Source organism: Eubalaena glacialis, chromosome 10 (assembly GCF_028564815.1).
Source record: "Eubalaena glacialis isolate mEubGla1 chromosome 10, mEubGla1.1.hap2.+ XY, whole genome shotgun sequence".
NCBI classification, from domain to species: domain Eukaryota; kingdom Metazoa; phylum Chordata; class Mammalia; order Artiodactyla; family Balaenidae; genus Eubalaena; species Eubalaena glacialis.
Window position 1 is genome coordinate 115,340,820 of NC_083725.1, and position 25,957 is coordinate 115,366,776.

The following is a 25,957-nucleotide window of genomic DNA, read 5'->3' on the forward strand; positions in this document are numbered from 1 at the left end:
CGCGCATGCGGGCGCCATACAAAGCATTTGGCGGGTTTTTCCGGGCTGCTCTTCTCTGATCCCGTCCTTGAGATGTTCAGTGGTGGCTTTTAGGAAGCTGGCCGTTCTCCCCAGGAGAAGGACTTCTCAAGATTTCTGCTCTCTTCCTTCAGGCGTTTGGGGGCTTCAAAAAAAAAAGAAAACGTGTTTCTCCGTGACTGACGGCTGGAGCCTTCTGACGGCCTGAGGTTTTGGGCCATTTGGTCACTCTCCGTCTCGGTCCCTCGGAGGGTGAAAGGATCAGAGGGACCTCGTCCTGCTCATCGATCTCCACGCCTGTGGGTTTCTTGGCGTCAGGTCGGAGCTGGGTGGGCCCGGCCCCGGCCCCGGCCCCGGCCCCGGCCCCCCTCCTGGGTCATCATGGCCGTGTCCGCCCAGCTCTTGGTGGAGGAGTTGGAGATCTTCGGCCTAGAATGCGAGGAGGCTCTGGTTGAGAAGTGTGAGTCCCTTGCCCCCCTCCCCGGACCCCAGCCCAGGTTCACGCTCCCGCTCGGTTCCGAGGTTCACCTCCCCTAGATGGGGCTTCTCGGTGTTTGTGAGATGAGTTAAACTGAGTATTGAGATTTGGGATGTGAGGACTGTGAAATGCTCACAGGGTACTGCTTGGATTCCCAAATCAAAAATAAGAATATGAAGAGTGATTTTAAATCGGCGCAGTTTCACCGAGTTTGGAAACTGCTTAAAGCTCAATAACAAAGCAAGAGATGTTGGGGTTTTGAAAAGTAGCTTTTTATTCCTGGCTCCTCCCTTTCCAATCTACACCTGAACTTCTGCTGAACCATCACTTCTCATCAAAACTGTTGGTGGTCTGTGCAAATATGAGTCCCTTGAGGTGGGTTCCTAAAATTGAATTTTGGCTTTGGAAGGAACTTTAAGGAGCTTGTCAGCTGTTTACAGATGGAGAAACAAATAAGGAGAGTTAATTGCCTGAGCTGGTCTGTGAACCAGATCTCCTGTGCCCGAGTCCGGTGCTCCATTGTATTGGTCCATCGTATTGGTCAGGGTCTGGGGCAGTGTAAGGAGTTGTTGGAAGCATAGTCTTTGGAGGTGTGGACAGTCTCAGTTTTAGAATCAGGGTGATTGTGCACCTGCCTTAATCATTCATCAGCACATTGAACTTCTTTTTTAATATATAAAACCAGGACGCAAACGTGGTAATTTATGAGAGACCAGAATACTCCAAGTTTTTATCTCCAGGGCATTCTCTTCCTAACAGGAGACTTGAATGAGAAGGCCAATCATAGTCAGAAATTTATTTGGTGAGCCTGAAATCAAAACAAGAGAATTTATAAAGGCTTCCATCTCATGTAGGACTACATTGGCAGTGCTGTTGGAATTCTAGACTTGGAATTCATAATTGCTAACCTCACTGGGACTTTAATATTGCCTGACAGTCATACCATATTTCCCTGGTCTGTTCACCCTTAGTCTCCTATGATTATTCGTCACCTGCTGCGCCTTTAACAACCTTCTGTCCCACTCTCACTTCTCAGCCGATGAACTTCCTGTTTTGCTGAGAAGAATAGAAGAAATTAGAAAACTTCTTTAAGCTACCCCCATTACTTCTTCCCACTGACCTGTGTCCGTGCCATATTCCTTGCCTCCTCCCATTACAGTAGATAAATTCTCCATATTCCTAGCGAAAGCCACATGCTCCACTTGAGTCCTAAATCCCATTCCTTCTCTCCTCCTTAAGGACATCACTCCAATAATTCTCCCCTTACTTATTTTCCGTTTTTCTCTCTATAAGGTTTTTTTTTCTTAATAGCCTAGGAATGTGACTCTTACCCCCTCCGTTTAAATACTCCACTGTCCCGCCTTCCCACTCCAGTTATCTTCTCCCAATTCCAACAGACCTCCTCCTCAGGATTACCTATTCTTCAAATTTTTCCTCTTTAAGCCCATTTCAGTCAGCTTTTTCATCCCCACCACTTCACTGAAATTGCTCCTCTCAAGGTCACCAACGACCTTCACCTGGCTAAAGCCAGGGATGCATTTTCAGTCTTCGTTTGGATGAATTGCAGCATTTGGTGCCGTTTATCGTGTCCTCTCCTTTAAAACACGTTTTTTCTCATAGCTGCTTGGATGCTCCTGCCAGGTGTTCTCTACCATGCGTGTCACCTCCTCTCAGCCTTTGCAGATTCACCCGCATCCTGAGCCCCGAGATACACTCGGCTCCTTGGTGATCTCACCTGGTCTCCTGGGTTTACATTCATGTGTTTGCTGATGATTCCCAAATTATACCTCAGCCCAGACCTTTTGCCTGATCTACGGGCTGGTCTGCCTCCTAGATGTCTCCAGCTGGATGTCTGATTGGCATCTCAAACTCTGTGTCTAAAGCTAAGCTCCTCCTCCCTCTCCTCATAGTTCCTCCTGCTGCCTCCCCACCTCAGTTAACTGCCCCCTTCCAGGTGCTCAGGCTAAACCCACAGCATCATCCTTGACGCCTTTCTCTCTTCACACCCCACATCCAGTCAGCAAATCCCACTGGCTTTACCTTCAAAGTGTTTCCCACCTAGAGTCCAACCACTTCTCCCCCTCGTCCACTGCCACCACCTTGATCCAAGCCACCATCATCTCTCACCTGGACTTTGCCATGGTTCTCTTAATTGGTCCCCCTGATTCTGCCCTTGTCCCCTTCAATCTGCTTAACGCAGCAGCCAGGGTGACCCTGTTCAGTGGAAGTCAGATCGTGTTACTGCTCTGTTCAAACCCTCTGGTGATCTCTTGGCTTGCTCAGAATAATTACAGTGGCCAACGGTCTGCACCCCCTTCACCCTTTCAACTCATCTTCTGTCGCCTCCTTCCTCAGTGCATCCCAGCCCCAGAGGCCTTACTGAACCTGCTTCTTCCTCAAGATCTTTGCCTGAAAGCTCTTCCCCTCAACACTGCCTGACTCGCTCCTTTACTTCCTTCAAGTTCTTACGCAGATGTCACCTCCTCAGTGAAGCCTTCCCTAATCACTGGGTTTAAAATTGCCAGCCCAGGGCTTCCCTGGTGGCGCAGGGAAAAAAAAGTTTTTTTAATTGCCAGCCCCTTCCCCCACTCCCATCCCTGTCCAGGCTTTATTTTCCTACAAAGCACATTTAATCATCTAACGTACGTCTTTTACTTATTTGTTTTTTCTTTTTCTTTTTTAAAAACTTATTTATTTATTTATTTTTGGCTGCATTGGGTCTTTGTTGCTGAACGCGGGCTTTCTCTAGTTGCAGCGAGCGGGCCTCTCATTGCGGTGGCTTCTCTTGTTGAGCAGGGGCTCTAGGCACACGGGCTTCACTAGTTGTGGCACGCGGGCTCAGTAGTTGTGCTGCACGGGCTTAGTTGCTCTGTGGCATGTGGGATCTTCCCGGACCAGGGCTCGAACCCATGTCCCCTGCATTGGCAGGCAGATTCCCAACAACTGAGCCACCAGGGAAGCCCTACTTATTTGTTTTCTGTCTCCCCTCCATAGTGAGCTGCGTAAGGACAAGGGTGCGTCTCTTTTTATTCACTGCTGTGTCCTTGGGCCTCGAACAGTGCCTGTCCCTAGTAGGTGCTGAATAAATTTTGATTGAATTTAAGTAGAGGATTGTTTTCACTTTTCAAGATGAAAGCTGCAAGCAACGAACTAAGTTCTTACGTGTCCAATTTCCCCCTGCAGTGATAGAGCTGTGCGCTCTGTATGGGCAGAATGAGGAGGGAATGGCCGGCGAGCTCATAGCCTTCTGCACCAGCACACATAACGACTGCCTCACCGCAGAGACCCTGAACTCTTTTGAGCACGAGGTAAGAACAAACTGTAAAAAAAAAAAAGAAAAGAGAAGAAAAAAGAACAAACTGCAGGCAAACCGATAACGTAACTCTCCGTGTCTGCTCAGTCGGGAGGCAGGGCGCTGTATCGGGAAGAGTGTGGGCTTTGGAGTCGGGCCTGGATTTCAGTCCCAGTGTGAGCTTGGACCGACTAACCTGATGGCTCCGAGCCTCAGTTTCCTCTCCTCTCAGTGGTTCTCTTGATCTGTACTTTTTATGGTTATTGAATGAAATGAGAATGGACGTAAATCACCTAAAACTGTGTCTTCAACAAATAATTGGTGTTAATATTAGAACTGTTACGTGTTGTAGGGAAACAGTCACAGGTGAAGTCTTTAATTTTTGGTCTATCGTGCATCTTCTGCATTCTTCCTTTGAGGAGTTTTATATCTTTGATTATGTTTCAGATGCCCATTATTACCTCATGGCTGTGGGGAATGCCTCCTCTATTACTTGACTATGGAATAATGTATTCATTATCTTTTCTTCCTCAGTTTCTGAGCAAAAGATTGTCCAAAGCCAGGCTTGGTGCCTCCAAGGGCAGTGGGCATGCGGGAGCCAGAGACATTGTTTCCATACAAGAGCTGTATCCTTTTCTGCTCAAGGCCTTTGCATCAAACCACATATTGTATTTCATCATTTATCTATCATTATTGTTATCTACTGTTATCGTTGCATTATTGTTATCTGTTGCGTGTATAATTTTAGAAACAAGCAACAAATGTAACTAATACTCAGATTTCTTATTTGATCAACCCTTGCCTTAGATTTTGCGTGGAAGTTTATTGTTTCTCTTAACCAGTGTTCTTAGAATTGAAGTGGAGGAGGAAGAGGAGACCCTCTTGAACTCTTACACCACACCCTCTAAGGTGCGTGTACCGTGTTTGGAAATTGCATTCTACACATAGCATTTTTTTCTTTAGTCTAAAAATATCAGCACAGCATTTGAAGTTCTAAGGGAGAAAATTCACCACTCATACAGTTTCCTGCTCTATTTCCACTTATGCATCTTCCTTTCCGATCACATGCATAGATGTTTTTGCACGATGGCAGTCCTTGTGGACACATGGTTGTCCTGCTTTCTTTAGTTAGCATATCATAAAATTTTTATAAATGCAATTTCTCCATAATTACTCTTCTTTAATGGTTGCCTAGTTTTGTATCAAGTGGCGTGTAACTGAATGATCCGACTTGGGTGTCGGACCCCAGTGAGAGAGGTGGAGTAGGGCAGTGGAAAAGCGTTGCCCTCCACGCCTGAGTCAGAGACCTCAGTGACCTTGAGTGAGTTGCTTTTATCTCTCTGAGCTGCCTTTTCCTTTCCTTTAAAATCAGGATCCATTCATTCATTTATTGAGCAGCTACTATGTGCCAGGCACTGGGTGAACTGGTGAATGAAACAGGTTTGGGTGTGCTCTGCCCTCAAGAAGCTGACAGCCAGCGCCGATAATATCTCCTATCTCAGAGGGCTTGAAAATTAAATGAATGTGTAAAGCGCCAAGCCCAAAGCAATGTATTCAGTAATACCGATAACAGTTACTCTTTATAGAAAATACATTTGTGGAAATCCTTAGCCAGGGAGTAAGCCTTAACCTTTCAAAGTAAATTACATTGTAAGAAAGAAGGTGAATAGTTTAGGTGTGCCTATGCAGAGCAAGAAAGCTAAAATGTTCACAGTGTTCTGGAGGACTGACTCATGGTAATTCAGCTCTCAGTAGACTGATGCATAAGTCAGATGCAAATTTACTTAATTTACTGTTGAAGTATACACCCTTCTGATGGCTGAAATACCATATCGAGGACACCCCATTCCTGCTACAAAAGTACCTAGGAGGCTCAATCACGGATTAAAATTTGTGACCATGGAGTCAGAGCTGAGAGAGTTGGGTTGAAATGAGCAAACAATTTGAAATATGTGTCTGAAGCTCAGAGGAGAGGCAGAATGGGGCTGGGCTAGAAACAGGAAAAATGCTTAGAACGGTGCCCATCACACGGAAACTGTCAGGCATCAGTGGCAGCATGATGACAGAGTCAGAGCCAAACCTTGGCCTTTCCCACCCAAACAGTGCCAGTGTCAGATCTTAGGGGCAGGAGTGCCCCTGTTACAGAGGTGAATATGTCAGTGGTCTTAGCTTGTCACCATTAAATACTTGGCTTGTGCAATTGACAGCTACACTTTTGCTCCCATGCTCACCATAAATCTTCTGGTTATAATTTGGCTCTCCACGTGTCCTTCCTGACAGGGAGAGATGCGTTCGCCTGAGGATTTGAAGTTCCCATGATGTCGGCATTATGTTTCTAATCAGTGAATAAGCTGGCATCCTTGGCTATAATTTGGGTTCCTGTATGGTGTGAGGATATGCTCACCCCAGGATATGAGACTGTGGTCCCTCGGTATTTCTCGTTACAGGTGAATGAACTGGCACGTAGTATTAGCGGTGAGTCTCCTGAGCTTGGTTAGAGTGAGCACACCCCCAGGAGCGTAGCTGGAGCTGGTTTGCTGACACAGTCAGGTTTCACCGCAAGGTCTGAGGACGAGAGCCGCGAGGCTCTGCTCTCTCCCAGAGTCCCATCCTCTGTCCATGTCCTGGGAGACCTAGAGTTCTGTAGCCCACTGTATATTAGAAGGGTCTTTGGGGGAAATAGTTTGAGAAAATATATCAAAACCATAAAATCTTTACCATCCTATGGCCCAATAATCATCCCTACTAACAGTCTCTCCTAAAAAAATAATCCAAATTCTAGGAAAAGCTATGTGTGTGAAAATGGGCATCTCAGCATTATTTATAGTCACCAGAAATTACAAATGCACCCAGCAATAGAGAAGTAGTTAAGTAAATTATTGTATTTCAGTTCAATCAACACAGCTACTAAAAAGGATGAAGATTGTGACAATGTGGGAAAATGCTCATAATTAATATAGAGCAAAAAATTCAGTGTATGTATTACTTAAATGAAGGTTCATATTCAAAATAAGATTACAACTATTAGGATTTTTTTAATTGGAAAAATATTGAAATACTAGGAAGGAATATTTTTAAATGGCTATTGTATAAGGGTGGTAGCATAAGGGTCTTTTTAAAATCTAGCTTCCATTCCAGCTCCTTAATGGTGGTTTTGAATCCTTTCTCTCCCATCTGTCCGTCGTCACCCCTGTAGGCAGCTTTGGTGGCATAACTTAAACCTGCAGCCAGGAGGAGCCCAAGGGTAGGGGAACGTCTGCAGACTAGCTGGCCGCCTGGTTGACATCCAGGCAAGGATTTTGTCATTCCTCAGCCACAGTTGGTCGTCCCAGACTCTGGGGAGCAATGGATCTCGGGACTTGCGGGTTTCACCCTCTACTCTGGGCATCTCTGGATTCTTGATGAGCAAAACCCAGAAAACAGAAGTGACCATCAGTGAGGCATTTGCTAAATCCTCTCCAAATATGAGCTCACTCCTGTTATCTGCCTGGAGTCACTCCCTTTTTAATTTTGAAAATGCGTGGTAGACTTTGCCAAAATAAATAGTAACATGGTCCCATCCCTTGTCAGGAAAATGTGTCCACGCAGGTCAGAACCGTATGCATAGCAAAACTCACAGCTGTTGTAAAGCAAAGAGAGGTGGGGAAGGAAAGTGAACACGTGAGTGATTTGAGAGGACAGATTGCCTGCTTGGCAATCCTTTTTGGGGAATGTTGGCATTTTTTTCATAATTGCCTCCAAAATGGAGACATTATACTGATGAATACTGGGTTACAGTTGCTGAGGATTTCTCTCTGAGGTTATACTTGGAAAATGGGGCCTTAAGAAGGAAACCAACCCTATCCTATCTGTGCCCTTCATTCGGGCACCGTTCTCCCTTTCTTCCTAAGGAACTGTACACTTAATTAGCAGCCTGGATCTAGAGTGACTGGGCCCTTTTCCTGTTTTGTTTCTAGGGTTCTCAGAAGCGAGCTATCACCACTCCGGAAACCCCCCTCACAAAAAGGAGTGTATCTACTCGAAGCCCCCATCAGCTCCTGTCACCATCAAGTTTCTCTCCAAGGTATGGCTCATAATTAAGTCAGCTGCCCAACAGGAGGCCTGCCCTTCCCTTCCCTTTCTCTGGTTATCTGGTGGCGGCCGACTCTACAGCGTGACTTGATGAGTATGAGTGGACGGTTACCTCTGCAGTGAGCTGGCTGGAAAGCCTATGCTCTCTGCCCTCCCCGCTCTCCTGTCCTGTGTGGAAAATTACTGTTTCTTACGGTAATTAAGGAAACTCACTTTCCACCCACTTTTCTGGGGCTCATTTCCTAGATCAGGAACTGATATCTTCTGCTGAAAACAACCTGTCTATTCAGAAGTTGGGAGGCCTTCGAGTCTTGCCCGTAGAGGCAAATAGGTTTCCACCTGCTTCTGTTAGTTCGTGTGTTGTTGGGTTTCTTTTTTTTTTAATCTGAAGTATTTATTTTTAAAAAAGAAAAGCACGTATCTTTGTTCATAATGTTGCGTAACCTGTTTTTTGTCCCTCACTCGGGTTACAACTAGTTTCTGAGAGTTTTCTTGTCACTGCGAATCTACACCGACTTAATTGGTATTTTATCCCTGCTGCCACCTCTGCACATAAATCCACAAAGATCACATGTGACTTTTGGAAATCCATAAATGACATGTCTTATGTGAGAGAATTCCATAGGTGAGAGCTCTACTGAGGAGAAGAAAGGTTTCTAGGCACTGCCACATCAGGATGAGGCAAAGGAACAGTAATGTTAACCAGTTAGGGAAACACTTGGCTGCTAGGAGTCACTTCTTCTAGACTGAGCAGAGCTTAAGACTTTGTAGCCCTGTCACATTAGAAAGGAGACGATAGGGAATTCCCTGGCGGTCCAGTGGTTAGGACTCTGTGCTTTCACTGCCGTGGTCCTGGGTTCCATCCCTGGTCGGGGAACTAAGATCCCGCAAGCCGCGCGTCATGGCCAAAAAATATTAAAAAAAGAAAGGAGGTGATAGCCGTCATTCAAGCTGAGCGGTGGTTGGATTCTGAGGGACGATTTGACTTTAGTGTGGTCCACTCCTGCTTTCGGGAGTTCTCAAACTGGCTTCCGAAGTGAGCTTTCCAGACTTAGAAGGGCATCTTTGGATGCACAGAGATGGTTGGTGTACAGAGATGGTTCTCATAGGTGCTCGCACCATGACAGCACTTCTGTCCTCTCAACAAGCAAGCCTTTGCAACTCGTAGATCTGTCTACAGCTGACCCGCTGTGAGCGACTCCCTGCATTAAAGGGCCGGCTGTAACGCCCACCCCACGGAGCTTCACAGGGAGGAGCTCGGAGCAGTCGGCAATGTGCTGCCTAGTCATTTTTTAATGCACGCCAATGAAGCTGACATCGGAAACTGGCTTTGTAATTTATGAAAGTAACTTCTAAATTATTCAGGTAGAGGCAGCACTGGAGATAGAGGTAATTAATCAAGCTCTCTTTCTGTAGCCTCCCTGGAAAGGAGGAACTGGTGGCACCCGTTGCAACGGTGCCCCCATAGAACTTGTTCCTGCAGAGTTTCGGGACATTAAATGAAGCCTGTTTTAATTGGACCTCTCTGTACGCTGTGTTCATGACCGAAGGGTTAGAAGACCTCGCTGTCCTCTAAGCAGATCAGCCATACCCGTGTGTCCTTGGAGGTGGAATGTATCAGTCAGTGAGTGGAAATATGAGAACTTGTCCACTGAGACTCGGAGAATGGGAGTGTTTGTTCACCAGCTGACGGAACTCATTATGCGTCCACCTCCAGAGACACTGGGGAAAGCTAATTCATTTCATTTAACTTCATTTCATTGCTGTTTCTACCTTGAACTATATCGTGAGGTCTTATGTGTATGCACAGCGCCTTTTGGCTTATCCACAGTTCCAGGCTCTCATGATGTTCTAACAAATGCTAAAAACTCATAAGAAAATAGTACTCGGAACTTGCTTTTTTTTTTTTTTTTTTTAAATTTTATTTATTTATTTATTTATGGCTGTGTTGGGTCTTCGTTTCTGTGCGAGGGCTTTTCTCTAGTTGCGGCAAGCAGGGGCCACTCCTCATCGCGGTGCGCGGGCCTCTCACTATCGTGGCCTCTCTTGTTGCGGAGCACAGGCTCCAGACGCGCAGGCTCAGTAGTTGTGGCTCACGGGCCTAGTTGCTCCGCGGCATGTGGGATCTTCCCAGACCAGGGCTCGAACCCGTGTCCCCTGCATCGGCAGGCAGATTCTCAACCACTGCGCCACCAGGGAAGCCAGAACTTGCTTTTTAATCAATTCGGAGTTTGGGTTTTGTTTTACTTTGTTTAGTTTTAAGCCAGGAGAAGACCTTTTAAAATGTGTCCTTGCATCTAAACTTCTCTGAACACGTTTGGTATTCCTCAACCCCCTCATTCCTGAAATTCCTTAAAGGTCCAGAATGTCCAACCCCATTAAGCTGATTAGATTTATAAAATGTGAGGCCAGCCTGACGTTCCTCCAAATCTCCATTTTCAAAAGGTAACCTCATCCTATTCCTCTCTCCTTTTAGATACGAACACACTAACATTAATGTCTTCTGCTTCCAATTAGTGCTACTCCCTCTCAGAAATACAGCTCGAGAAGTAACCGAGGAGAAGTGGTTGCCTCCTTTGGCTCAGCACAGGTGATGTCTTGGTCCGGGAGAGAAGGAGCCAGTAACATCAGCCTGAAGGTCTTGGGGTATCCAGAGCCACTAACCGGGAGCTACAAATCCATGTTTCAGAAGCTCCCAGACATTCGAGAAGGTAATTGTTTTTCTCTTTGAAATTCTGGAGGATATAAAACCACCCGGAAGGGTCTCGAGTCAGTAACAAAGCGTCAGCTAGGCTGGTATAACAAGTTTCAAGGTTGCCCTTGATAGGTGTCCTCCGGGTGCCCCTATTAGTAAAAGGATATGAGATGATAACTCTCAATAATTCTCCCAAATCACATCACTTTGCTAAAGAAAAAGCACATAACCATTTCCCAGTAACAACCACTTGAACTGTGTAAAGAAAGCCAATTAAAGTGTTAAAGGAAGCAAAGACATTTATGGCTTCTTCCTTGTGAAGAATGGAAGGCTCTCCAGGTTGGGCTTGGCTTCGCCTAAACCTCCCTGACGACCTGAGTGAGAGGAAGGCTAGGGTGGGAGCCGGACTGACTCTGGGATTGTGCTGCGTGACCCCCTGTGGCCAAATGGAAGGCCGGGTTCAGCAGCCCAATATCGGGAAATTGGCTCAGCCTTCAGAAAGTTACAAACTGGCCGGTGTCCTAGGCACCCTTCCTGCTTCTGTAAAATGACTGACTTTAATGTTTTACAAGGTGCTATGTTTTCTCTTCTCGGCAAGTAAAATGTCTTAAACACACTTTCTGCCCTCTGGGATTTCAGTTCTGACCTGTAAGATAGAAGAACTTGGCAGTGAACTCAAGGAGCATTACAAGATTGAGGCTTTTACTCCTGTTCTAGTCACAGCACAAGTAAGAGTTGTTCTAACAATCTTTCCTGAATGATATTGTTTTTTTAAATCAATGATGAAAAAGCAGCCTCCTGCTTCCTTTTCACTAATCGTCTACCTTCTAGTTAGAACATCTATCTGGGATGAATTTGGTAAAATGGGTTATAAGTGCTCTCTGGTTTTGTGACCAGAGAAAGTCATTTCCTTTGCACTTGGATTAGAGTCTTGCATGTAAACAAAGATTGAGGGCCTCAAGCATTCAAGTATCAGGATATGAGGACAACAGCAAGGTGAGGATCTCCAGAAACGGTGACTCACAGTCTCTCCCCTTCTCTGGTCTCTGTCATTAGGGACCAAGTGTTGCCAATCGTGTCTTTATGTCATAGTTTAATCTGGCACATGCACCAGTGCTTTCTCTCTAGAACGTACTTTAAGGGGAGACGTGTTCTCAAAGATTCTTTATGGTACCTCTGTCATGTGTTTGCATTCAGAGAAGAATGGCCAGTTGGTGAAGATAGGCAAAACCATGTCATATAAGGAAGTTTTGGGGGAATTTGGGAGGAAGCAGTGGAGGGGAGGCCGGGATGTACGATCTCGTGGGGAGAGATTAGACTTCCTCAGTTTGCCCCCGGGAGTGGGAACAGGATAGAGGAAGCCACAGAGAGAGAAATTTCAGCTCAGTTTAACGAAGAACTTCCTGTTAAGAGGCACTCTGGTGTGTGGTTCAGGATATGGCCCTGGAGCCAAACTTCTGGGCTTCAAACCCAGGCTTCTCCCACCGTTTGACCTTGACTAAATTATCTAACCTTTCTGTTACTGGTTTTTCTCATCTGTAATGTGGATGCAGTAATAGCATCCACCTCACGGTTGTTGTGAGGATTAAATGAGTTAATACACGTAAGCCTTTAGAACAGTGCCTGGTGTTTAGCGAGCTCAGTAAATGAGAGCTATTGTTAACCGTTATCCAGGGATGCGGTGCGTGGGCTGCTGGCGGGGCGAGGGGGCAAGTTCCCCTTAACTAGAGATGCTCTGGCTTAGGCAGCCACTTAGAGGGGCTCAGGCATTAGGTGGTGGGCAGACTAGATGCCCTTTAAGGGTCCTTCCACCCCCAGGAGCCAGTGATGATGTTTGTGGTCGCCTCAGGCTCAAAATGATGCCCCGACAAAAAAAATGTGTGTTGTTGTTTGAAAAGGTCTGTTTTGCTCTTCATCACATTGACCAGATTTTGAGCTCCTGTCCCAAAGACTGTCATTCTTATGTGTACCTTCGGCAGGAGCCCGTCACCCTGCTGGGCCAGATTGGCTGTGACAGCAACGGGAAGCTGAACCACAAGTCGGTGATTCTTGAGGGAGATCGGGAACATTCCTCAGGCGCTCAGATTCCAGTGGATCTATCTGAGCTCAAAGAGTATTCTCTGTTTCCTGGACAGGTGAGATCGGGGGCGTCTCCCACCGGGCGCGGGCGTGCTTGTTTGCTCCGTAGTGTGCCTAGAGGGCTGTGGCTCCAAGAGTGAGCGTTTCGTCACTGGCCAGCTGCCCCTCGCTTTTGACGTCTGATGCCGTGAGGTGTAGCTGGAGCTCAGGCCCAAGAGGGGACACCAGTGTAGGGATTTCAGCCTTCCCCCACAAGCTCGGACCTTGGCTCTGGGATCTGCTGCCGGGTTCAAACCCCAGCTCCACCCCGCAAGGCGGGTGATTACAGAGATGTTCCTAACCTCTCAAAGCCAGAGTGTCCTCGCCTGTGAAATGGGGATGATAATTCCTACCTCACAGGAGAGAGGGAAAATGAGGTCACCCGTGTAAAGTACAATTATTATTACGCCAACATAACCCCCTTGATCTGTTTTCTAGAAAAATACCCCCAAGTTTACAATTACAGAATGAGAGTAGCTGGACAATACTTTTTTTTTCTGGCTACGTTGGGTCTTCGTTGCTGCGTGCGGGCTTTCTCTAGTTGCGGCGAGCAGGGGCTACTCTTCCTTGTGGTGCGCGGGCTTCTCATTGCGGTGGCTTCTCTTGCTGCGGAGCACAGGCTCTAGGTGCACGGGCTTCAGTAGTTGTGGCGTGCGGGCTCAGTAGTTGCGGTGCGTGGGCTCAGTAGTTGTGGCTCGCGGGCTCTAGAGCACAGGCTCAGTAGTTGTGGCGCACGGGCTTAGTTGCTCCACGGCATGTGGGATCCTCCCGGACCAGGGCTTGAACCCGTGTCCCCTGCATTGGCAGGCGGATTCTTAACCACTGTGCCACTAGGGAAGTCCTGGACAATACTTTTAACTCTATCAGAGTAACTTATTCCAGACCTCCCGTTCATCTCCCCTGTGATGCAAGCCTGTCTGCTGCCTGTCTTTCAGGTTGTGGTTATGGAAGGAATCAACACCACTGGTAGAAAACTTGTTGCCACCAGACTCTACGAGGTACCGGTGTCACCCCACCTTCTCCCCCACTCCCCCCCAGTTTGCTGCAGGCACAGTGTGTGTGGTTCTGTCTGTCCTAGAGCCCGTCCTTTGTAAGGGCCCATTTATTTGCTTCTCAATTCTCTGTCTGTAGAGTGGGACTTACCTCTAGGTCAGGGCCTCGCAAACTGTTCCCCTAAAGGGCCAGACGGTAAATATTTCAGGCTCTTGCAGGCCGTATGGTCTCTGTCACAATGTCAGCTCTGCCATTGTAGCACAAAAGCAGCCATAGGCAACCCGTAAACCAACGAGTGTGCTGTGTGCTAGTAAAAGTTTACTTACAAAAACAGGCGGTAGCCAGATTTGGCCCATAGCCCATAGCTTAGCAGTCCCTGCTCTAGCAATAATCCTCCACAGATTTCCAGAGGATGCAAGGAGAAGTAGCAGGACCCTACTCTCCCACCCTCGCCTAGCAGGACCCTGATCCTACAGGCACCTGTTTTGCTCCTGCTTTTTGCTGGGTGTTTTATGAGTTTAGCCGTGACCTTGTGCTACCCAGGTTTCTTTGCCACTCAGTAAAGAAAAATGGCAGGACCATCAACTCTGTGGGCTTTTAGCTCCAAGGGGCAAGACACCTGCAAACACACCACCATTCAGTGCTCACCCCATTCCTGACCAAAGACGGTGCCGGGGGCAAGACCTCACCGTAGCTTCTCTCCTCTTTGAAGGGCGTGCCACTTCCGTTCCATCAGCCCACTGAAGAGGATGGAGGTAAACTTTGCTTCAAACATTATTTTGCTAACAATGCGGGTGGAGGGTGGTGGACAAGGGTCCAGGAGCGCAGTTCCTCAGGCCCCAGGGAAGCTACACAAGCTGTTTGAGAGCACCGTGCCGGAGCTCCAAGGGCAACTGGGAATGGGTGGGTTCACTGGCCCTTTGTGGAAGGCCAGGGGTCTGAGCCTACATGGCTTTGTCAACGTTATCGCCTGTGCTCTGACTCCACAAGGCCTGTCCTTTAAAGACTAATGTTTAACAGGTATTCGAAGGTTGCTTTGAAAAGGGAAAAGAGCAGCTATTTATTTATTTATTTAAATTTAAAAAAATTTTTTAAAGAGCAGCAATTTTTAAAAGAATTTCTGTAAATGCCATGTGATATCCTGGACTAGATCCTGGAAGAGAAAGGGGACATTAGTGGGAAAACTAGTGACATTTAAATAAAGTCAGGAGTTAACAGTAATATACCAGCATTAATTCCTTAGTTTCAACAAATGTACCATAGTTATATAAGACGTTAGCATTAACATTAGCGGATGCTGGGTGAAAGGTGTACATATGGGAACTCTGGACTATGTTTGGAACTTTTCTACAGTTCTAAAGTTATTCCAAAATAAAAAATGTATTTAAAAATTAGACAGATGTCTCAGAAAGCCTAGAGTTACTTGGTCACTAACCTAGATGGGAAAAGACAAACATTTTAATAAACTTTGCTGCAGAACAATTCCAAGCATTTTTGTGAGCAAAGCAGAAGACTGCTGAGGATTAGCAGGGAGATGGCTGGCACTAGCGCATTGTCAGCACCCCCTCCACGTTAACATCGTGTGCGGTCATCCTTAGAGGCGGCCTGGAATCAGGAACGAAATCCAGGAGTTTATGACATTGCACATTCTCTCAGAAAATAAGTGTTTATGGAAGCAAGAGTGCTGGTACTGGATCGACTTCAGGTAATGAAGAAAACAGACAGGGCTGAAATGCCCGGAGCCTGAGCTGTGCCAGGGAAGCCTTTGGAAGCAGTTGAGTAGGTTGTTAACAGACAGTTTGTGAGCAGAGTCTGGGCTCACAGCACCCTGGGTGTGGAGACACAGAATAGGACGTGAGCCCGGCCCTCCTGGCACTCACCGTTTACCTGGGATTGATGTCTCCTGTAGGCTCCTCAGAACCATTAGCTTTGTCCCCCGCCCCAGCACGACACGGGGCGAGTGTTACGCTTCCCCTTGAATTCTCTGTCTCAGTTGAGTTATTGCCACTCTGGTAGGCGAACAATGGCCCTCATTCCTGGAATATATTCCCGAACATATTACTTTATATGGCAAAAGGGACTTTGCAGGTGTGACTGAGTTAAGGCGGGGATTGTCTAGGTGAGCTCAGTGTAATCACAGGGGTCCTGATGAGGGAGGGCAGGAGGGTGAGAGTCACAAAGATTAGCAATGTTAGGCCGCTGGCTTCCAAGGTGGGGGAGGGGCCGTGAGCCAAGGACTGCAGGCAGCCTCTGGAAGCTGGGAAGGGCAAGGAAACAGATTCTCCTCCGAGCCTCCAGAAGGAATGCAGCCCTGCCCACCCCTTGATTTTAGGACTTCTGACCTCTAGGACTGTAAGATGATAAATGTGTATTGTTTTAAGCCACGAAGCTTGTGGTAATTTGTTACAGCAGCCATAGGAAACTAATAAAACTGCCTGTTAAGAGGTCAGGGGGGCTTCCCTGGTGGCTCAGTGTTTAAGAATCCACCTGCCGATGAAGGGGACACGGGTTCGAGCCCTGGTCCGGGAAGATCCCGCATGCCATGGAGCAACTAAGCCCATGCGCCACAACTACTGAGCCTGCACTCTGAAGGCCGTGCGCCTAGAGCCTGTGCTCTGCAACAAGAGAAGCCACCACAACGAGAGTAGCCCCCGCTCACTGCAACTAGAGAAAGCCCGCACGCGTGGCAACAAAGACCCAAAGCAGCCAAAAATAAAATAAATAAATTAAAAAAAAAAAAAAAGAGGTCAGGGATCTTTGGGTTTTGTTGTTGTAAGCTACAGAACCAAGTTCAGACTAACTTAAGAAAAAGAGAATTTGTTAGGGGAAATCCAGGTAGCTCACGGATTGGACAGGTGGCTGGAACAGGCTTACAACCCGGATTAGGGCTTAGTAACTCTAGGTGTCCAGGTTGCAGGGAGTCCCCCGCTGTCTCATCCAGGCACCTCTGCTGGGATGGGTCAGCGCCAATCTTTTTCTGTCCTTGGATAGTCCACCTTGAGATTCCAGAATCCAGAGGAGAGTGTGAATGGCTTAAGCTGGGTCCCGTACCTGCTTCTTGGCTAGGGGAGGACAGTGCACCTAATTTACAGCCCCCCCCGGTGGAAGGGGGCGCTTATGGAGGACGAGGCTGATTCTCCAAAAGGAAAGCAGACGCTGTGAGGAAAAGGGTGCCCCAAAACAATGGCCCTGCACCCCATCACACAAGAGTCTCCTGTCCCAAGCCTCGCACCCCAGCCTGTCTTTCTGGACTCCTCGAGGTACCATATTCTCTAGCTGCACTCACCACCAGATGGTCCCTCACACCGAGCACTCAAATCTCAGGGCCATCCGGGACCCTGCCTTGCCCTGGCTCCCGGCACACTCTACTTACAAGTGTAAGCAAAGTCACAAAAAGGCAAATACCATAGGATTCCCCTCAGATGAGGTTCCTAGAGTCGTCAGAATCATAGAGACAGACAGTGGGAGGGTGGGGGCCAGGGGAGGGGGAACAGGAGTTAGTGTTTAACGGGGACAGAGTTTCGGTTTTACGAGATGGAAAGAGTTGTGGAGAGGGATGGTGGTGATAATTACACACCATTATGAATTTACTTAATACCACTGAAATGTTTACTTAAGATCAGAGGGAATTCCCTGGAAGTCCAGTGGTTAGGACTCTGCTCTTTCACTGTCAAGGGCATGGGTTCGATCCCTGGCTGGGGAACTAAGATCCCGCAAGCCTCTCAGCGCGGCCAAAAAAAAAAGGTTAAGGTGGTAAGTTTTGTGTTATATGTATTTTACAACCCACCCCCCACAAAGTAAATGTTGGGAGGAAAACCATGTAAGCAAATGCCACTTTGATCAAGTCCGTCCAGACTCCCACTTCCCTACCATGACTCGTGCACTGCTGGTAAATGTCTATCGAGTTCTAGTTGTTTGCATACTTACCTGTCTCTGCCAGCAATGGAGGGTTCTTTGAGGGCAGGATGAGGTCTTGCGCCTCCTGGATTCCTGGAGTTGCACACGTAAGGAGACTCTCAGTGAATTGAGTCCCGTGGCATCTTTCCCTAATTGTCCTTTGTCCCACCATCCCAGCATCCTCTCATCAGCATCTTAACAATCTTTTCTTTCTTAGATTCTGAGCAAATCATGGTCCTGGTGGCCTGTGGCCCATACACCACATCTGACAGCATCACGTTTGACCCCCTGCTCGACCTGATCACCATCATCAACCGCGACCGGCCCGACGTCTGCATCCTGGTAGGAGGCCCTCCTGGGACAGCTTCACCCTGGGAGGCACCAATGGGAAAACTGGGGGGTCAGTCTTAGGAAAAGGTCTGTTGAGGTCCTAAGTTTTTAGGAAGAGTGTGGGACTCTCCTCCTTTTTAAAAATATTTTTTAGTGCTCAGCCTACATCTTGGGCGAGGTGAGGTGTGCGTGGAATTAATCCAGAAGCCCAAGGTGTTTTGCCACCCTGCATTGACTTTACAGTATTCTCGCCTCTGTCTCATTACTCTAGTTTGTGAACTCACCTCTTCTGAAAACTCAAAATACAGCTGCGTGGAGGTAGATTTCCCTTGCTGGGTTGAGAAAGAAAAAAGCCCAGTATTGTAGGAGGCAAAACAGCTAGCATCCAGGAGTCAGGTCCTTCTGCCTGTGATATTAGCTGGGCGCCCTTGCCCCATCTGCTGCCTGTCCCAGGCTGTACAGGTGGCCTTGGAGGGACAGTGGACCCTGGACAGAGAACTGCTAGAAGAGGATATGTGAGGGCACTCACAGACACGTGTGGTTCTGATTTGTTCTTTTGGTACCTTTGTTTCTCCCCCTCGGGCTTATTTGCAGTTTGGACCTTTCCTGGATGCTAAGCATGAACAGGTAGAGGTAAGTGACTGGGGTTGGGAGGGGGAGATACCGGATACTCACATTCAGTCAAGCGCCCACTGTTACTTTCGTCTCTTGGAGTTTATCCTGCATCTGTAACAACCTAAATGAATCCCTGCGGCTGATCAGGAAAACATTATCACAGGGCATTTTTAATAAAGGTACTGAATTTGAGGGCTTCATTTCACCAGAATACAGAGCTGTTTGGAAGCTGGGGGAGGGGGATCCAGATATCCGAGTCCCGGTCCTCCTTGTGTGCGACCGACCCTTGGTGCTGAGGCAGGTGCCAGCGGGTCCTGGAGGTGAGCCGGTGAAAGTACCTTCCTGACTGCTATCCTCAGCTCCATGACCCACATCATCTTGCCATCCTTTGAACTTAAAACACAAATGACCCTTCTGAGGACATTTCTTCCCTTTGTCTCAGGAGGTTTTACCTGCCACAGAAAAGATTTCAAAACGCTCTTCTTCCTAGTCTTCCCCTCGGCTCACTTGCAGGAGGACTGATTCTTCCCCCACCGCCTTTCCTGCCCCCAGCTAGACTCAGCTCCTGGAGGGCAGAGACCACGTCTTGTGTATCTTTGTGACTCCTTCAGCTCCTTGCTCAGGGGCTGGCCCCCAGGGTCATCTAACAAGCGCTCAACAAGTGAATAAATGCCAAACGTCTCCCCTGTAAACCTGTCTCCTCTTTTCTTGCAGAGCTGTCTACTGACAAGCCCGTTTGAAGACGTTTTCAAGCAATGTCTACGAACGATTATTGAAGGGACACGAAGGTCAGAGTTCAAAATACTGGGCAGAACCTTACGCTTCCTAAGTTTCTCCAGGGCTTCTCATTAAGAAACTGAAACTGTTCAAAAGTCGTGGTAGTTCCCATCCTTTTATCCTTTTGAACTATAAAGATCAGATAGAACCCTTGAACTTCAAGTGCACAGATGCTGAGTGAAGAGGCATCTTTGTAAAACACAAAGCTAAACACACTTGAAAAGGCTACACAGACTTTTTGCTCTTCCCTTGCTCTTTCTTTACTTCCTTCCTCCTCTCACTCCCTTTTGTATAAACTCATATTCCACGGGAATCTTCCCAGGGTGGTGCTGAGGAGTGTTTGATGACTTACACCACAAAATCCCTTGTGTGAGTGAGAGTTTGGGGTGAGCCCAAGTCCTTCCCCGAGTCAGTGCTTCCCTCGTTTCACGGGCGCCACCGCCGGCTTGTATGAGCCATGGTAGAAACTCACGTGGGTGGGGATCTTGAATGCTTGCCCCAGACCCTAGGGACGGGACTGGGAAAGGTCATAGCAGTGACGAGAGATGGGCAGTTCTAAATTGAGAGAAAAGCCTCTATTCCAGGAAGGGTCTAAGCTAGAAGTAGAAAGTTTTTCAGGAAGCTGACACCTCCACTTCCTGTCCCTTCCCTCCAGCGCCAGGGTTTGAGAGAAATTGCCCTTGGTGGTGGATCTCCTCCTCTGGGGATCTGCCTCCCTGTAGCTGAGCTCATCAAAAACAAACATTCCCGAGGCTAAGCTTTTAAAAATAAGTCTGTAAGGAAGGTGGTTTTTAAAACAAGATGTATAATCTTCCGCCCCTTGGCCGTGAGAACTGATCTCAGGCTTGATTAGCTGTAACTCTACCTTCTTATACCAGCAGCATGGGCCAGTGTCGTAGGCCTCTCGGACTGGGGAAAAACACCCCCAACTGACCCCAGAGTCAGGGGGCTTGAATCGTGCAGGTGACAGCCTGCAGCTGGATCTGCCCCTCCCTCCCTCCAAGTGAGATAACATAGGTGCCTTCCCTCTGCCTCCCAGGTTTGTTGTGACCCTGAATGAGTTTGTCAGACCTGGAGGCTCCTAGCACTCCTCAGGAGATAAATCCCCGGAACACGAAACACACACGAAACACGGGAGCAGGGCTGGTGTCCCTGTTTTATCAGCCCTCAGGTCCCCTCCGGGATAGGCAGGGACTGCGGGGCAGTGCCCTAGCGCCGGCTGGGTGCTTTCGATTTGAGATGGGGTTCTGTTTTTGGTCCTCACCCCATATGGTATTGACAGCAGTGCTACAAACAAAGAACAAACCGGGCATTGTTACCCTGGGGGTGAGCTCCCAGCACCACCAGGCACTTTCATCTGAGGCCAGTGTGCGCCTCGGGGGAGAGGGGCTGCCCCACCCTTCCCAAAACAGTATAAAAATGGCCCTCCTTTGGGGGGAATTTATTTTTATTCTGAGAGGTCAGAAACGCAGAGCATTAAACTGATTTATCAGTGAAAACCAGAGCCAGTGAGGAAGCACCTCCCCTCGCAAGAGCCCAGCAAGAGCCCAGCAGAGCCTGGGGAGCTTGAGGGAGGGAGTGGCTGCAAGGCCCCTCCCCACCGTGATGTATGAAGTTGTGCAATGCTCAGCATAGTTGGAATTTTCTCTCGGATCCCTCCCCCTACAGCCAGCCTATAACCCTGAGCCAGAGGCCCCTTTCCTCCTTAACTATTGCTCTGCCAGAGCCTGCACAGAAGCAGAGCAAGTCCATCTCTTAATGGCGGCCAGCTGTGCCTCCACCCTTCGTGTCCATCATGGACTGAGCCCCGGGGATCTGAAACACAGACTGTCCCCTTCGGGTCACCCCCGGCCTGTCTGCCAGACTTCAGCACCCAAATCGGTAGACTTGGCTACTTACAGGGACTTAGCTTTCAATGTCAAAGGGACTATTAACTAATTCGCAAAGTGCCTTTGGTCTCAAGGTTCTGAATTTCCGCTGCAGAAGTCTCAGTTCACGCTTTGAGCGGGCATGACACAAGTGACAAGTGTGACAACCATCACCAACACCTTTATCCCATGTGAGAGGCAGCCACATCCCTGTACCTGCACAGGTGCCTGTACCTGCCTCTGGGAAGCCACTGCGTCTTAAGCAAGAGAGGGTGCTAGAAGTGAGAGCTATTGGTGGATGTTAAACTCGCCCCAAAGTAACACTTTCCGTCGTTTGGTTTACAATAGACCCCATTCCGCCAAGGACAGGTTTTTTTTCCCCCTTTCTTTTGCATGGCTGGAGAGGTTAAAGAGTTGGCCCCTAGGGTTACGGGGTTTTTCTTCACTTACATCTTGTAACCCTAGAGATTCTCCTGCCTCCGTCAAAGGAAACGTCTGTCATCTCTGCTTTTACTGTTGCTGTTAGATATTTCTTTCATCTTTGTAAGACAGGCTGCTGAGAAAGAAAAACCAAGGGCGTTGATGCCCCGTGTGGGAGGGGAGGGCGGGGCGGGCCCTTGGCGAACCAGAACCAGCCGTGCCTTCCCCCCCAGATCTGCTCAGCCTGCGGGTCCCTCCCGAGGGAAGAGGCCCCCAGCCAGGGAGGCTACGTGACGCCTAAAAGCCACGTCTGTTCACACAGTGTGAAGAGTCAGAACTTTGGCTTCAGATCTGGCTCTGAGGATTTTCAGTCAAATCCTCGTCTTTCCTGATTTCCTAGATCTCCGTTTCTTCTCCCCTTTTTCTACGAAACGGTAGTCCTCTTCCTCTCTCGAGTAGAACACATACGGAGCCAGGAGAAAGCACGTCCTGGGAGACAGCCATGAGCCCCATCGAGGTGGTTGTGTGTAAATTAGAACAGATCGTCTCTCGTTCCTGGTGTCCCATGGGGAACGGCACCCCCCTTCATAGGAGAGCTCCGTTCGGAACTTCTTCCCCGGGAGTAGGCTCTTGTATCCAGCTCTGACCCTTTAAGTCTGTCACCAGCTATGCTAACTCAACTGCACTCATTTTCCTTCCTGTTCTGATGCTTTTTTTGGCAAAGTAGCTCCGGCTCACACCTCATCTTCGTCCCATCACTGAGAGACGTGCACCACGAGCCCGTGTACCCACAGCCGCCCTTCAGCTGCTCCGACCTGCCTCGGGAGGACAAAAAGGTACCAGCGTCCCCTCCTCGACCAGGCAGCCAGAGTCGAACGTGCCGAAGGCGACCCAGCTTGTCCGGGAAGCAGAGGGCGGGGGCGCCTTTTTGAGGCACACGTGGTGCCTGCGTCTTAAGCTTCTCTTTGTAACAGGCAGACGTGTGATTTACTGTCCGTTGGGCTGGTCCCCCTTTCACTGGTCCCCCCCAGCCCTTGCAGACCCCCCATTTTCATGGGGAGGAAGTTTCTAGCTTTGGTGCACGAACGTCTGTCCCACCTTCTCGTTTCAGCGAGTGCAGTTCGTGTCCGAGCCCTGCACGCTCTGCATAAACGGAATGATCTTTGGCTTGACGTCCACCGACCTGCTGCTGCACATGGGGGCTGAGGAGATCAGTAGGTGAGCAGGGTTTTCGGTCCCGCAGGCAGTTCCTCTGGATCCTGGTCCTGTCCTCAGCCAAGGGGTTGCTTGGCAGGGTCGAGAGGGCAGCCCCTAGAGCAGCACTTTCTGCCAAAGCCTTTGGCCACTGAGTTTCTCTGCGCCCAAGGGGAGCGGTAGGATGCATGTGTTTCTGTTACCGCTTGCTTCTATGGTGTTTGAGACCCTGAAGGACCACATCCGTTCTGCCTTTGCACTTAATTTCTAGTCATAGAAGTTCATCTACTTTTCTCCGTTTGCCACATTTGTGACCTAAACAAGATGTCCCTGCTTGTGGAGGGTGACTGTGAGTTTACCCCGCAGGGTGCTCCCCCTTCCGGAACAGTGTGCAGCTCTGCAGAGGATCAGGCACAGCCAGATCTGTTGAGCTGAGGTTCAGCAGTTCACTTCTCGCATCGCCTGTGATGGGAAGGCGTGCAGAGCAATTTGTGTCTTAGGCGAGAATGGGTGTGCGTTTGTTGGCTCCGGTTGGAGGTGCAGGGGTCACCCCGGCTACAGCTGGCCTGGCGCCGGGACAGACTCCACGTTCTCCGGCACGATGCGGAGCTGGGGATAGCCTGCCTGGGCCCTGATCGCAAGGGATCCCTGCTCTTTCCCTTCTCAACCCCGTGTCCTGCTCAGCAGACCGAGCATTTGCGGGCAGGTCTTTAAACTTCCCCAGAGGTACCTTCTTGTCACACGCCTTGGCCACGTCGCTACTCTCTAGTTTAATAAATCCTCCCCGAGGAGAAACAGGCACTGATAAACAAGGTTCCACTTTCCGTTTCTTGCTTTTCTTCCTCCCCTAGTTCTTCCGGAACTTCAGACAGGTTCAGCCGAATACTCAAGCACATCCTGACCCAGCGGAGGTGAGCCTGCCCGACGGAGTAGCTGACCGTGAAGGGAGTGCTTAGGGGTCAGGGAGCTCTGACAGATTTGACCTCGAGACCTTCCCCAGGCCACTGCCAGGGAACTCCACCCTGGGATGCCAAGCCTGCGTCCTGTCCCCTAAACACAGAGGAAAGGGAGAGACGGTCTGTGAAACCGTGGAAACCAGTGACATAGAGGAAATCCGTCTGGGGAGGGGGGTCCCTGAATCAGCTGCTACTGACTGTCTCTCTCCGTCTCTGCAGCTACTACCCACTCTACCCTCCCCAGGAGGACATGGCCATTGACTATGAGAATTTCTATGCCTATGCACAGCTGCCCGTCACCCCCGACGTCTTCATAGCCCCTTCAGAGCTGAGATACTTTGTGAAGGTAGGTTTCAACTCCACCATTTCCCAGAAACGCCAGAACCAGTCTCTGACTTTCCCTTCTGGACCCCTGGCACTCACTCCTCGCGGGTCTGCTGATGGGGACGGTGGCCTCATTTCTTTGGGGGAGGGGGTAGGACTAGAAAACAAATCTGTTAGTAAAACGCATAAGTAAGCAGCGTCCCCTTGCTGCCCTCCCCGCCCCAGGGCATGGTACTCAGTCAGCCCAGCCTGGGAGCCGGAGACAGGTAGGAAGGCCCTCAAACCATGGTTCGCACCTGAGGCCACCTCAGGTGCCCTGGACTTGCCTGCCCCCTCCTGAATTCTGAGATGACCTCCAAGCAGCTCTCGGTCATTCTCATCTCTGCCGCCTGAGGCCCTGCCCGGGGATCGGGTCCCTCACAGGGAATCCACCTGATCAAGCCCCTCTTGCCAAACCAGAGCCAGTTCAACCTCGAGAGGTAAACTTTTTTTCATGTTGGGAAACAAATAGATCAAGTTTGTCTCCAAGTTTGGGAGCTGATTGTCACCCTGCCGAGTCACCTTCTTCTTTATTTTGTTTCAGAGACTCAAAAGGTTCTGAGTTTTCTAATAATAAATTAACATATTTGATTTAAGATACGTTTTGTTGGCCTTCATTTCCACTTTATAAAGTCCTCTTTAGGGTCTAATTGTTAGATGAGTCCAGCTTTTTCACATCAGTCCCGATGGTTTTGGCCTTTCCAAACCCACAGTCTTTCTTTCCTTCCCCCAGGACATCCTTGGCTGCGTCTGTGTGAATCCCGGGCGCCTCACCAAAGGGCAGGTGGGGGGCACCTTCGGCCGACTCTACCTCAGGAGGCAGGCCGCGGGCGCCGAGGGCAGGCGGAGCCCGTGCACTGCCGCCCAGGTGGTCAGGATCTGAGGCTCGGTCCTCTGTCATCCCCCGTCGTGCGGGCCTCCCAGACACCGAGAGCCCGGGAGTAGCCCTCTGCCAAGATCCCACCCGTGGAAGGAGAGGGGGCAGCCAGCTGGAGAGGACGGGGCTGCGGGCAGGGGGCCCAGCGGGAAGACCTTGGGCAGCTGGACCCCTACTCCGCGTCGAGTTTCTCTGGAAGAAAGCTGTTGTTTCTTCATGGACACTTGGAGCCCAGCGAGAACCGGCCGTGGACGCAGTATGCTCAGGAAGGTCAAGGCTTTGCGATTTCCTACTGAGTCAGACATAGAAACAACTTTTGGAGATATGAAAGTAAATTCTGTGACTTCTGAGTTTAATCTTTCTTCCGCTCCGTCTTTTTCCTGGTAGTGAACAAAGAATGTTGCCCTCCTGGACCTCTGTGCAGAGAAAGCAGAGCGTCTGTCACACTGGGTTCCGCCCAGCCCCAGCCCTGATCCTCCTAAGGCTGCTCCCAAGGCCCCCGCGGCCTCTGTGCTGAGGAGGCGCTGGGCTCGGGCCACGGAGCGAGCAGCTGGCTGCGGGCCGGGCCCGCCCGGTGCGGTCCTCGCCGGCCCGCTGTGGTCCCAGCCTGACCCCTCCATCTGGAGGAGGCGGCATCCAGAGCTGCGCCAGAGCTGGATTCCCTGGCGCTGGCTCAGCCGAGTCACCCAGCAGCCTGGGGCTCACCTCTAGCCCAGAACACTTGGACAAGGCCAGGCCTTCCAGGGTCCCCAACACGTCCCCTCACCTGTGTGTCCTGGCATCTGGGGAGAGGCTGTTGCTGGCTAAACGTGGAGTGGGTTTCTGCCCTGAGCTGGCGGCTGTCCTGCCTCACACGCCAAAGCCAAGGCTGGAAACCCGCAGCTGTCAGGCCGAGGGAGCAGCCCGTGCCGATGCCTTGAGTCAGAGATAAATAGGTAACCTAACAGTGTCCAACCTTTGCCTTCCTCCTCTGATGGTGAAGTGGAATCAACAAC

At 49.4% G+C, this 25,957-nt stretch overlaps 1 protein-coding gene across 2 annotated transcripts; it reads left to right on the top strand.

The window, feature by feature from the left end:
- Positions 1-22: 22 nt before the first annotated feature.
- POLA2 (DNA polymerase alpha 2, accessory subunit) lies at positions 23-25,318 on the top strand. 2 transcript variants are annotated; one of them, XM_061202012.1, is made up of 18 exons: positions 23-478; positions 3,680-3,804; positions 4,323-4,414; positions 4,640-4,697; positions 7,745-7,851; positions 10,377-10,570; positions 11,194-11,282; positions 12,534-12,689; positions 13,608-13,670; positions 14,378-14,420; positions 17,780-17,904; positions 18,487-18,525; positions 19,222-19,295; positions 22,297-22,408; positions 22,684-22,790; positions 23,618-23,677; positions 23,942-24,068; positions 24,819-25,318. In XM_061202012.1, the coding sequence occupies exons 1-18, from the start codon at positions 400-402 to the stop codon at positions 24,966-24,968; spliced, it is 1,800 nt and encodes a 599-aa protein (XP_061057995.1). In that variant the 5' UTR covers positions 23-399; the 3' UTR covers positions 24,969-25,318. The 2 variants fall into 2 exon arrangements, with proteins under 2 accessions (XP_061057995.1, XP_061057996.1); XM_061202013.1 differs by having other exon boundaries at positions 22,300-22,408.
- Positions 25,319-25,957: the final 639 nt, after the last annotated feature.